The following is a 13,768-nucleotide window of genomic DNA, read 5'->3' on the forward strand; positions in this document are numbered from 1 at the left end:
CATAATAAAAAGGACAATGTTTATATAAAACATTTGATTATCAATTCATGGTGTTGCCCCTTTGATCCAGGATATCTGATCAATCCCGGCTGAAGCCCTAATCTAGGTTTGGTGAAATATTCCCCTGGTCACCTGCAAAACCAGCATAAGTACCAGCTTATGGTACAGCTACCATCTTAAACCATCAAAGACCAGCACAATAAGCTGGTGACCAGCAAAGCAAGCATGAATACCATTTTAAACCAGCATAAACTGGTGATCAGCAAAATAGCATACACGTACTAGCTACCAGCTTCAACCAGCATAGACCAGCAAAGCCTAGCTGGTCAGCCACCAATACCAGCAAAATGAGTGGAAACACAGTCTAAGATATGGCCCTTTTTTCCTATCACTGTAGCCTATATGTTTCTTTCCCCTTTTTGCTTCCTTTGCGATGAATTCCTGTTCTGCTCCTTTTGTACGTCTCTAAATGTTTTGATGAATTGAACATGGTGGTCGTCCACTCACAGTTAACAGTCTTTGTATTGAGTTTGTGCTTGAAATGTACTGTAATTCTGCAAACTGTTGATACATATTTCAATCAATCAATCAAACAAACAAACAATACCTGCAGTGTGTAGCGTGGTGTTGTGTAGAGTCTCCATCTCTCTCTGGAAGAGGTTGTACATGAACGCTGCAGCTACAGCGAGGCGCTCCAACACAAACACTCTGACGTCAAGCTTCACGCGACAAACATCAACACTTTGTTGTTTCTCTAAAACGCACAACATGTCCTCTCCCACCGACGTCATGTGCTCATTTATCTTCCGCCGTACAGACTCCATTTGACACGTTTTGACCTCCTTTATGAGACGGTTTTCACCACGCGCTGTGTTCAGTGTTCACACCACCTTGAAAACAACTAAACGGTTCTCTCTTTGTTGTGGGGGCGAAAAGACTTCCGGATCAACGTGTTTGACGCATGCGCAATAATGGATCGAGACCCCCTGGTGGAGGAGATGTGTAACTGTCACTGAATGAACCAATCTGGGTACCCATTGGCAAAACTATGGAAAAACAGCGCGCTCTTTTCCTTGACGTCATAATCAAGTGTCTCTAGAGACTGCGGAATGACAGACAGACAGACAGACAGACAGACAGACAACTTGCGAAGAAGTATGCAAGTTGACACCTCTACAGAGTGCATTTCTAATTATTATTATTATTAGTATTTTCATATCATCTCCCATTTGAGTATTAATCCAATGTGCGCAGCCACTGGTTAAGTATTTATTCAGACGCACAAAGCTCAGTTAAATAAAATGTAGACAGTAATATATAACAATCGTAATATTGGCCTCACCTGGGTCTTGCACGACTGCCCTCATATCATCCACCGTATTAAAAAGTGTCCAGCACCTCAGAGGGTCATTCACTGAATACTGGACAACTCACCCCGGTGCTTGCCCGTTTTTCCTCCCGGAAGTTTCACCAGTGAGGGGGATAACTTTGTAATATGCTATTGGCTGTTTGTATTCTTTTTGGAAAAATATAAAAAGATACTCCTGTGGAAAGGCTATATTATTTTACTTATATTGACCCTATAAACAATTTAGTATTATTTAGTATATGCAAGGTTTTGCCTCCTCAAATGGTACCTCGTCAGATAATCCCCCACATATCCTACAACAACTTCTGTGAACAGACTTCACTGTAGTAAGCTTTTCATAAATTATATTTGTACTTAGGCTGTTCTGCTGTCATGAACGTTTATAGTTAGAGAAATTCAAAGTACAGCCGTCTGCTGTCCAGCCTCTCCCACCCCTCACTGGGGAAAATTCTGGGAGGAAAACAGAAACGGGGTGAGTTGTCTTGTCACCCATTAATTTACTCACCACCTCATTCGCTGTCCAAGGTGCTGAAGTAAAAATTACGTTAAAATTACCACCGCTGAAGTGCCCTTGGACAAGGCATTGAACCCCTACCATGAAATTAATTAATTTTTGTGGAAGAAAAAGGCAAACTAATATTGTTTGTGCCGTTTGCTTTGATTGAATTCTGATTGAACACGTACGTTGTATGCTTTAATTTGGGTGTGTTCTAATTAAAGCGTTAGTGTTGATTATCATGTATTAATCTAATTATTGGGGACTCATACAAAGGACTCCAGGGTGTCGAATGAAGTAATGAAGTACTGTCACCTCATAGACGGCATATCTTTTCTACGTCCGAGCATAGACACGGTAACGCCCCGCGCGCCTCTGATTGGCCTACCGACACAGCCGGTGTCTCCGAGGTGGAAGATAAGATACAGCTGGATAGTCTGCCGCGAGGTTACTCCGTGGTGGGAAATAAAGAAATAAATAATACAGTACAAGTATGATATAATACAAGAGAATGACAGCTTGGCACGACTAACGGTAACCTTTATTTTTGTAGAAGAGGCAAACTAATAAAATGTTTATGACGTTGGCCTGTTTATTTGTATACATGTGTAAACTTGAAACATTATTGTACTGTAAAAAGGTCTCTTTTCCCTTTATCTTTTTTAGTAATAGTATTAGTTGGGTATAAACTACGGCGGTAGTTTGGTGATGTGTTGGGTATAAACTACGGCGGTAGTTTGGTGATGCGTTGGGTATAAACTACGGCGGTAGTTTGGTGATGTGTTGGGTATAAACTACGGCGGTAGTTTGGTGATGCGTTGGGTATAAACTACGGCGGTAGTTTGGTGATGTGTTGGGTATAAACTACGGCGGTAGTTTGGTGATGCGTTGGGTATAAACTACGGCGGTAGTTTGGTGATGTGTTGGGTATAAACTACGGCGGTAGTTTGGTGATGCGTTGGGTATAAACTACGGCGGTAGTTTGGTGATGCGTTCCATGTCCGTTAGAACCACACTCCGGTATCTCTGCTCCAGCGTCTGCATGTATTCCATGTAGTCGCCGACCCGGAATCCCCGGATTGGCTCCTCCTAGAGGGGAAACATGGAACAGCAACAACAACAACACAGGACATCCAATATCAATACAGAGGATTGGCTCCTCCTAGAGGGGAAACATGGAACAACAACAACAACAACACAGGACATCCAATATCAATACAGAGGATTGGCTCCTCCTAGAGGGGAAACATGGAACAACAACAACAACAACACAGGACATCCAATATCAATACAGAGGATTGGCTCCTCCTAGAGGGGAAACATGGAACAACAACAACAACAACACAGGACATCCAATATCAATACAGAGGATTGGCTCCTCCTAGAGGGGAAACATGGAACAGCAACAACAACACAGGACATCCAATATCAACACAGAGGATTGGCTCCTCCTAGAGGGGAAACATGGAACAGCAACGACAACAACAACAACAACAACACAGGACATCCAATATCAACACAGAGGATTGGCTCCTCCTAGAGGGGAAACATGGAACAGCAACAACAACAACAACACAGGACATCCAATATCAACACAGAGGATTGGCTCCTCCTAGAGGGGAAACATGGAACAACAACAACAACAACAACAACACAGGACATCCAATATCAATACAGAGGATTGGCTCCTCCTAGAGGGGAAACATGGAACAACAACAACAACACAGGACATCCAATATCAACACAGAGGATTGGCTCCTCCTAGAGGGGAAACATGGAACAGCAACGACAACAACAACAACACAGGACATCCAATATCAACACAGAGGATTGGCTCCTCCTAGAGGGGAAACATGGAACAGCAACAACAACAACAACACAGGACATCCAATATCAACACAGAGGATTGGCTCCTCCTAGAGGGGAAACATGGAACAACAACAACAACAACACAGGACATCCAATATCAACACAGAGGATTGGCTCCTCCTAGAGGGGAAACATGGAACAGCAACAACAACAACAACAACACAGGACATCCAATATCAACACAGAGGCGGCCAAAAAAGTAATACAACTTTTGGGAACCACTGATCGATATAATGAAACTATGTGTATCACTCATTCTTGAGATGAGGGACAAAAGTGGAAAAAACATGTCCCACACATAAGAGCCTTATTTTATGTAAAAAATAAATTAATTCATAAAAATAAAAGCACTTACAAAGTTAAGTGTAATACAGTTGTGTATTATTATGCCCTTAATTTCATTATAATTGTTTTCATATTCCATCTGAATTAGTTAAAAGCAGGCCCTGTACCCAAAAAGGCCTGTATTTAGCCTGTCCCCAGCAAGTGGCCACAATTTCAAACTGCCAAAAAAGTGTCTAATACTGTCAAAATCACATAAATATACATACTAAATTAAAGTAGATTGTCAACAACATAGCAAATAATATACACAGTTAATTTTAATTTATATTTTCTATTAAATATCTCATATCAAATGTTCGTCCCACGTCTCCGTCAACTCCGTCAGGTTTTTTTAAAAGTCTTAAATTAATCAGAAAATATTGTCGACAGATTTAGCCTGAAGACTCCTTTTCCAAGTCCCATTTATATTTGTTGCAACAGTGGAGTACCTGGTCTGACAAGCATTCAATTGTTTGATATTTTAAACAAACAATGTTGATAACAATGTGGTCACAGCTTTTACATGTCAACTCCGTCTGCACATTTTTATGATCTTTGTTAAGAATTCCAAAATAATGTTTATTATTTTAGTTTAGGGGTTAGGTTTAGCTAACAAAATTAAGCAAAAACAAAATGGCTACATTGTACTAAAGAGGGTTAAGATGAAAACAAATGCCATTTTGTCAACTCCGTCAGACGTCAACTCCGTCAGATTTTGTGTCTGACGGAGTTGACGTGTATCTGACGGAGTTGACAAAAGTGTTCCTAAAACAATAAAATTATTGTTTTTGAATAATGGGCAGTATTCTAATTTGGCACACAGTTAGAGCATGCCTTAAGGAACATTTTTGGCTATGGGGCCATCACAGATTTGTCTCGTGGTGACCATGGCAGCCATATTACAAAAGAGCCGCCACCTGATGTTATTTTACAATAACTCAAGTTCTACACCACCTAGGATCTTGATTCTGGTGACTAAGACCTCATTTTCAAGGATGAGGGATACAGTGGTACAATTTAGACTTTCCCTGTGACCATGGCAGCCATTTTTCAAAATGGCCGCCACCTGCTGTTATTTTACAATAACTCAAGTTCTACACCACCTAGGATCTTGATTCTGGTGACTAATCATACATTTTCAAGGATGTGGGGTACATTGGTAATATTTAGATTTGTCCTGTGACCATAGCAGCCATTTTTTTTTCAAAATGGCCGCCACCTGCTGTTATTTTACAATAACTCAAGTTTTAGACCACCTAGGATCTTGATTTTGGCGACTAATCATACATTTTAAAAGATGAGAAATACAGTGGTACTATTTAGATTTGTCCTGTGACCATGGCAGCCATTGTTTTTCAAAATGACCACCAACCTGCTGTTATTTTACCAATAACTCAAGTTTTAGACCCCCAAGGATCTTGATTCTGGCGACTAATCATTACATTTTCAAGGATGAACTTTCTCTGGGAGAGGTAAGGGCTTATTTCAGGTGCAGGTTGAGTTTCTACTGACAGGACATTAAAAGGAGGTGGGCTTTCTGGCCTTTGACTTGCCCCTTTCAGGTACAGATGCACAGTTTGACTTCACTGGCCACTGCAGGGAACTGTGGGGGAGAAACTTTGGTCTCACCCCGATTAGGTTCAGGGTTTTTTTTGGTGGAGACTTGCCTTTCATGACATCTTTGCTGCAGCAGTTGATCTCCTTACTGCCAGTGGTGGCACACTCTGGGTCTCTGGGGCATTGTATCTTGGTGGCCTCCTGCCAGTGTTTCTCCATCCTTCTCCTGAGCTCTGTGTTCTGGGGCTCTGTTATAGTCAACTTACATTGTCTTGGCTGGAGATTGCTTTCCTGCAGGGTCCAGCCCAGTCTTGTGCAGATGGCTGCTGGCCCACCTGGAGGCCCCAACCTCACTTGTTCGGTTGGTGTGATTAGGTGGGGTGGTCTTCCCCAATCAGGATCAAACGGCAGTCTGGCCAAGTGTCTGTATTTAGTTGTGAGTTTAGATACAGGATACGATTGCTCACCCAGCCCCAGGTGACATGAGGTGAAGGCTCCTTTGATTTGGTAACATTGCTTTGGTTGACATGCTGGGGACACAGAGAAAGACACTGATGCCTTCAGTGTCTGCACATCCTGCCTGATGGTCCTGAAGCCAAATCTTCTGTCTTCAGTCTTTCGTTCACTGCTCACTGTTCACCTCACCGAATTTAGCCCAAGGAGTTTGACCCCTAGTTTGGCCATAGACCCCCTAGTTTGGCCATAGCCACTTGCCCAAATGTGCCGACATGTGCTGACCTCATCACATCTGTGATGATGGCTATGGCCGTTTTTAGCCAACGTAGTGTTTTTTGTGCAAAACTAATGCTTGGAATGGATCCAGAATCATGAAAAGCCCCTAGTTTGACATGCCACATGCTACTTAAAGCATAATGAAATTTAGAACATTTAGCCTTATATTGGTTGTTGATGGTACCCAACTTTCAGCAGCTGTCAAACATGCCCCTAGGGTGGTCAAATAGAAACCAATGTGGGATATGTTTATGTACCTTTACAAACATTGGTGAAGAAAATTCTTGGTAAGAAATGTATTCACAGATTTTATATTATTCTGATAATATTCCCTGAGTAAATTGGTAAAATAATAGCAGGTCCACCATTTTTGAAAATGTCTACCATCCATGGTCACAGGATAAATCTAAATAGTACAACTGTATGCCTCACCCTTGAAAATGTATGATTAGTCACCAGAATCAAGATCCTAGGTGGTGTAGAACTTGAGTTATTGGGAAATAACAGAAAGTTGGCGGCCATTTTGAAAAATGGCTGCCATGTTCACAGGGCAAATCTAAATAGTACCACTGTATTCCTCATCCTTGAAAATGTGGGATTAGTCACCAGAATCAAGATCCTAGGTGGTCTAGAACCTAAATCAGTTAAACTTGTCAACTCCGTCAGATGTTCGTCAACTCCGTCAGACGTTCGTCCCGTGATGTTTTTGTTAATTTCCAAAGAAATAGAAAATTCGCTGTCAAATCTTTTGTGCTTATGTATTGAAACACCAATTGAAATGATACGTAATGATGATTTTTTTTTTTTTACATGGTTTTCATGTTATAATATTGAAAATAAAGGTTGAAATGACGGTTTTGAGAAATTGGATATTTCATAATAGTGTGATATTGGAACAAAATAATATTAAAAGATTTGTATTACTTAACTTGATTACTGAAAGCCATTATAAGATAACTGAGGACTTTATATTATTGTTGAAATGATAAAATTAAATTAAAAGGGATTTTAGTGTGTCTGACGGAGTTGACATGAATCAGGTATTAAGTGCATAAATGTCCCATTTTAGAAAGAAATGTTATGCGAAAAACCTGTTCCTTCTCAAGATTGGTAGTTGAGACCTGTGTCTACAAATACATCTATTTGATTTGAATGTATCTTAAAAAAAAAAAAAATCCAGTTTGAAAAAAGTTTTGTCCCTTATCTCAAGAATGGGTGGTATACAAAATCAACTGGGCGGGCGGGCGCACACACACACACACACACACACACACACACACACACGCACGCACACACACAGAGCGTCTCACCTTGAGGTAGACTTGCAGCTGGCTGATCTGTGCTCGTTGGAGGATGCCTGGCTGCAGGTGTCTCATCAAAGACACACACACGTACACCTGGTAGTCTGAGCCCAGCAGGGTTACCGTGGCGACGTACGCACACACCTCAGGCCAGTCCACCACGTTCCACAGGCACTGCTCCAACCACTGGAGGCACGTCTGCACACGCACACACACACACACACACACACACACACAGACACAGACACAGACACAGACACGCACACGCACACACACACACGCACAGAGACACACACACACACACACACACACACACACACAGACACAGAGACACACACACACACACACACGCACACACACACACAGACACACACACACACACACACACACACACACACACACACACACACACACACACACACACACACACACACACACACACACACACAGACATATGGTGTGAAGGAGTGGTTGGTATTTAATGACCTCTTGGTCATAAAGGCTAGGGTCAGAGGTGAAGGCTGTGTGTGTGTGTGTGTGCGTGTGCGTGTGTGTGTGTGCGCGCGTGTGTGTGTGTGCGTGTGTATTTCAGGATCACTCACCTGTGAGGGGGCGTATCCGGACATCCGGAAGGCGCTGTGGACCAATGGGAGCTCAGCTTTCAGGATCAGCTCCACATAGTGGGCGGAGCACCAGTACAGCGGGGACATCCCGGCCCCGCCCACCTCGGCGGGAACGTGGACCTGGAAAACAGCGTTGGAAAGTAACTACAGTACATTTACTCAGGTACTTAACCCATTCTGACCTGAGATCAGATTCATACGAGGTTTCCACTGTACACACACTGGTCTGATTAAAGGTATATTCAGTGATTTCACAAAAAAAAAACCCTTAGGTTTCGTTTTTGGCTGGGACCCAAAGCCTTTCGTCCAATCAGGATAGAGAGTCAAAAAACAAAACCTATGGTTTTTTGACCCCCAGGGGTTAACTGGGGGACAGGGAGGAACTCCTTATATGGTCAGCACACTATAGTATAGAGAGGATTATCACAATAAAACAAAAAAATAAGTGATATTTGAATTAAGTGAAATCACTGAATATACCTTTAACTCTATCTCTACCGCTGCTGGGTTATGACGCCACCTAGTGTCGACGTACGTATATATATATATATATACGGACTCGGCTGGCCAGAGGGAGGCAGCATACTCACAGAGTGCATTACCCTGGCTGGCCACAGGAAGGCGGAGGGCAGCAGCGAGCAGAGCTTCAGCAGCACGCGCAGGCTTCGCTCCACGCGTCCTTCCATCATGACGAACACGGTGGAGGCCAGCCAATCGTGGCCCGGATACACGTCTGGAGGAGGAGGCGGGGTCAAGGAAGCCTGGAAAGTAAAGGTGGGAGGGGCCTCGGTGTCGGCCAATAGGGCTAATAGTCGCGGCGGCCATTTTGTGGTAGAATGCCACAGATAGATAGTATATAACGCAAAATAGAGCGTCGCAGTCCCGCCCCCTTTCATGACGACGCCAACGACGAGTGGCCCAGGAAATGAATCTCAATGCATTTTTCTCATAGACATTTCAGAACGTATTTATTTAAAGACCTTTTAAGCGTCGTACGAAGCCAACTCGAGTCGTTTTAAAATGACAATGGTAACAACTGAGGAGGTACTTAAGAAACTGAGTGCCCTCCAACCCCACAAGGCCACTGGCCATGACAATATTCCCTCCAAATTTCTCAGAGACTCAGCCATTTCCATAGCTCCAGTCATCACCCACATAGTTAACCTCTCCATCAAACAAGGACAGGTCCCCAGAGATTTTAAACTGGCAAAAGTAACCCCCCTGTACAAAAAAGGGAGTAAATTAGAACCCGGCAACTACCGCCCTATTTCTATTCTAAGCTCCATCTCGAAAGTGATGGAAAAAATAGTCTATGAACAGGTTGAAAAGTATCTTGCCACTAATAAATTGTTGTACGAGTTCCAATCTGGTTTCAGACCATCCCACTCCACTGACACATGCCTTCTCTATTTGAGCGACCACATCAAACACGAGGTGGATGCTGGAAAATACTGCGGCATGGTCATGCTGGACCTCCAAAAGGCTTTTGACACCGTGAACCACTCCATACTGGTTAACAAGCTTAAAGCTATTGGTTTTGATAGCACATCAGTGAGCTGGATGCAATCCTACCTGGAGGGGAGAGAACAGATGGTGGAAGTGAACGGAACACTGTCCCCCCCCCTCCCAGTGAGCTGTGGCGTCCCACAAGGAAGCATACTAGGGCCTTTACTGTTCCTAATATATGTAAACGACATGACTTCAGCTTGTGACTGCAACTTGTTCCTGTTCGCAGACGACTCAGCACTGCTGGTCTCGGACAGGAACAAACTGCAGGTTGAAAAGACCCTCAGCTCTGAACTCGGTAGAATCTGCACCTGGCTCGCTGATAACAAACTATCCTTACACCTGGGAAAAACTGAATCCATTCTCTTCGGATCAAATAGTAATCTCAAAAAGGCAGATGGCTTCTTGGTTAGAGTTGGTGATGATATTATCACACGGAAGGATCAAATTACCTACCTAGGTTCCATCCTGGAGGCCAATCTTTCCGGTGATAAGATGGCCACCAACGTAATCAAAAAAGTCAATCAAAGAACAAGATTCCTCTACAGGATCTCCTCACTGGTCGACAAAAACACCTTGAAGACCTTAACAGGAGCCCTTGTACAAGGTTTCTTTGACTATGCATCCACCTCCTGGTACCACAGCACCTCAAAGGCCCTTAAAACAAGGCTCCAGACCTCCCAAAACAAACTGGTCAGGCTCCTACTTGGCCTCACCCCCCGAACCCACCTCACCCCTGCCCACTTTGACAGGCTGGGATGGCTTAGGGTCGACGACAGAGTACAGCATCTTGCAATGGGTCTGGTCCACAAGATTAGATACACCACCAAGATACCCATGTACCTGTCTAAATACTTCCTTAATGTAAACGAAGTCCACACCCACAACACCAGAGGGAGTGCAACAAACCATGTACAACCCAGATTCGGCACAAACAAGGGACTAAATTCTTTTCGCTCCTATGCAACCAAAATGTGGAACGCCCTACCAACAGTCATTAAGACATGTGAATCCCTTGGCTCCTTCAAAACTGCTCTCAAAGGGCACCTACGGATGGCTGCAATTCGAAACTGGCCTCTGTAAAAGCTGAATTTTGATCTGGATTGTACTATGTTTTTGTATGGACGTGGTGTTGGGTGCCTGCACATATGCACACATGGCATCAACGCATGGTGTTGTGTGCAGGCGCCCTACACTCTGTCTTTGTACTATGGATTGTACTATGTTTTTGTATGGACGTGGTGTTGGGTGCCTGCACATATGCACACATGGCATCAACGCATGGTGATGTGTGCAGGCGCCCTACACTCTGTCTTTCGTTTTCTTTTCTTTTATCCCCCTGTTCCCCTCACTGTATATATATATTTTTTCCCTTTTCGCTTCCTATATGATGAATTCCTGTTCTGTTCTTTAACTACATAGAAGTGTCTATTTGTTTGTCTCTAAATGTTTTGATGAATTGAACAATGTGGACCCTGTTGTAAACAAGTGTAAGGCTTAATTGGGTCGTCCACTCACAGTTAACAGTCTTTGTATTGAGTTTGTGCTTGAAATGTACTGTAATTCTGCAAACTGTTAATAAAGATTTCAATCAATCAATCAAAAGTCGTGACAAATCATGACAACAAACACAATTGTCTGTCAATCAGATAGGGCTTTTCTGTGTGGATGTATGGGGCTGTCAATCAGATAGGACTTTTCTGTGTGGATGTATGGGGCTGTCAATCAGATAGGGCTTTTCTGTGTGGATGTATGGGGCTGTCAATCAGATAGGGCTTTTCTGTGTGGATGTATGGGGCTGTCAATCAGATAGGGCTTTTCTGTGTGGATGTATGGGGCTGTCAATCAGATAGGGCTTTTCTGTGTGGATGTATGAGGGCTGTCAATCAGACAGGACTTTTCTGTGTGGATGTACGGGTTGTCAATCAGATAGGACTTTTCTGTGTGGATGTACGGGTTGTCAATCAGATAGGACTTTTCTGTGTGGATGTATGGGGCTGTCAATCAGATAGGACTTTTCTGTGTGGATGTATGGGGCTGTCAATCAGATAGGGCTTTTCTGTGTGGATGTATGGGGCTGTCAATCAGATAGGGCTTTTCTGTGTGGATGTATGGGGCTGTCAATCAGATAGGGCTTTTCTGTGTGGATGTATGAGGGCTGTCAATCAGACAGGACTTTTCTGTGTGGATGTACGGGTTGTCAATCAGATAGGACTTTTCAGTTTGAATGTATGGGGCTGTCAATCAGATAGGACTTTTCTGTTTGGATGTATGGGTTGTCAATCAGATAGGACTTTTCTGTTTGGATGTATGGGGCTGTCAATCAGATAGGGCTTTTCTGTGTGGATGTACGGGTTGTCAATCAGATAGGACTTTTCTGTGTGGATGTATGGGGCTGTCAATCAGATAGGACTTTACTGTGTGGATGTATGGGGCTGTCAATCAGATAGGACTTTACTGTGTGGATGTATGGGGCTGTCAATCAGATAGGACTTTTCTGTGTGGATGTATGGGGCTGTCAATCAGATAGGGCTTTTCTGTGTGGATGTATGGGGCTGTCAATCAGATAGGGCTTTTCTGTGTGGATGTATGGGGCTGTCAATCAGATAGGACTTTTCTGTTTGGATGTATGGGGCTGTCAATCAGATAGGGCTTTTCTGTGTGGATGTACGGGTTGTCAATCAGATAGGACTTTTCTGTGTGGATGTATGGGGCTGTCAATCAGATAGGACTTTACTGTGTGGATGTATGGGGTTGTCAATCAGATAGGACTTTACTGTGTGGATGTATGGGGCTGTCAATCAGATAGGACTTTACTGTGTGGATGTATGGGGCTGTCATTCAGATAGGGCTTTTCTGTGTGGATGTATGGGGCTGTCAATCAGATAGGGCTTTTCTGTGTGGATGTATGGGGCTGTCAATCAGATAGGACTTTACTGTGTGGATGTATGGGGCTGTCAATCAGATAGGACTTTTCTGTGTGGATGTATGGGGCTGTCAATCAGATAGGACTTTTCTGTTTGGATGTATGGGGCTGTCAATCAGATAGGACTTTTCTGTGTGGATGTATGGGGCTGTCAATCAGATAGGACTTTTCTGTGTGGATGTATGGGGCTGTCAATCAGATAGGACTTTACTGTGTGGATGTATGGGGCTGTCAATCAGATAGGACTTTTCTGTGTGGATGTATGGGGCTGTCAATCAGATAGAACTTTTCTGTTTGGATGTATGGGGCTGTCAATCAGATAGGACTTTTCTGTTTGGATGTATGGGGCTGTCAATCAGATAGGACATTTCTGTGTGGATGTATGGGGCTGTCAATCAGATAGGACTTTTCTGTGTGGATGTATGGGGCTGTCAATCAGATAGGACTTTTCTGTGTGGATGTATGGGGCTGTCAATCAGATAGGACTTTTCTGTGTGGATGTATGGGGCTATCAATCAGATAGGACTTTTCTGTGTGGATGTATGGGGCTGTCAATCAGATAGGGCTTTTCTGTGTGGATGTATGGGGCTGTCAATCAGATAGGACTTTTCTGTGTGGATGTATGGGGCTGTCAATCAGATAGGACTTTTCTGTGTGGATGTATGGGGCTGTCAATCAGATAGGACTTTTCTGTGTGGATGTATGGGGCTATCAATCAGATAGGACTTTTCTGTGTGGATGTATGGGGCTGTCAATCAGATAGGACTTTTCTGTGTGGATGTATGGGGCTATCAATCAGATAGGACTTTTCTGTGTGGATGTATGGGGCTGTCAATCAGATAGGACTTTTCTGTGTGGATGTATGGGGCTATCAATCAGATAGGACTTTTCTGTGTGGATGTATGGGCTGTCAATCAGACAGGACTTCTCTGTGTGGATGTATGGGGCTGTCAATCAGATAGGACTTCTCTGTGTGGATGAATGGGTTGTCAATCAGATAGGACTTCTCTGTGTGGATGAATGGGTTGTCAATCAGATAGGACTTCTCTGTGTGGATGAATGGGT

General features: G+C 43.4%; 1 protein-coding gene across 1 annotated transcript in view; it reads right to left on the minus strand.

Moving 5' to 3' along the window:
- Positions 1-2,815: 2,815 nt before the first annotated feature.
- The window catches only part of tbc1d32 (TBC1 domain family, member 32), a 41,544-nt gene continuing 30,591 nt past the window's right edge, over positions 2,816-13,768 (minus strand). The window contains exons 31-34 of the mRNA XM_080791522.1: positions 8,862-9,004; positions 8,251-8,391; positions 7,658-7,846; positions 2,816-2,954 (exon numbers count right to left, since the gene is read on the minus strand). Coding sequence (XP_080647648.1) covers positions 2,835-2,954; positions 7,658-7,846; positions 8,251-8,391; positions 8,862-9,004 — 593 coding nt within the window. The 3' untranslated portion in view covers positions 2,816-2,834. The remainder of the gene's footprint in view (positions 2,955-7,657; positions 7,847-8,250; positions 8,392-8,861; positions 9,005-13,768) is intronic.

Source organism: Protomyctophum bolini (genome assembly GCF_963924005.1).
Source record: "Protomyctophum bolini genome assembly, chromosome: 19".
In the NCBI taxonomy this organism is placed as follows: Eukaryota; Metazoa; Chordata; class Actinopteri; order Myctophiformes; family Myctophidae; genus Protomyctophum; species Protomyctophum bolini.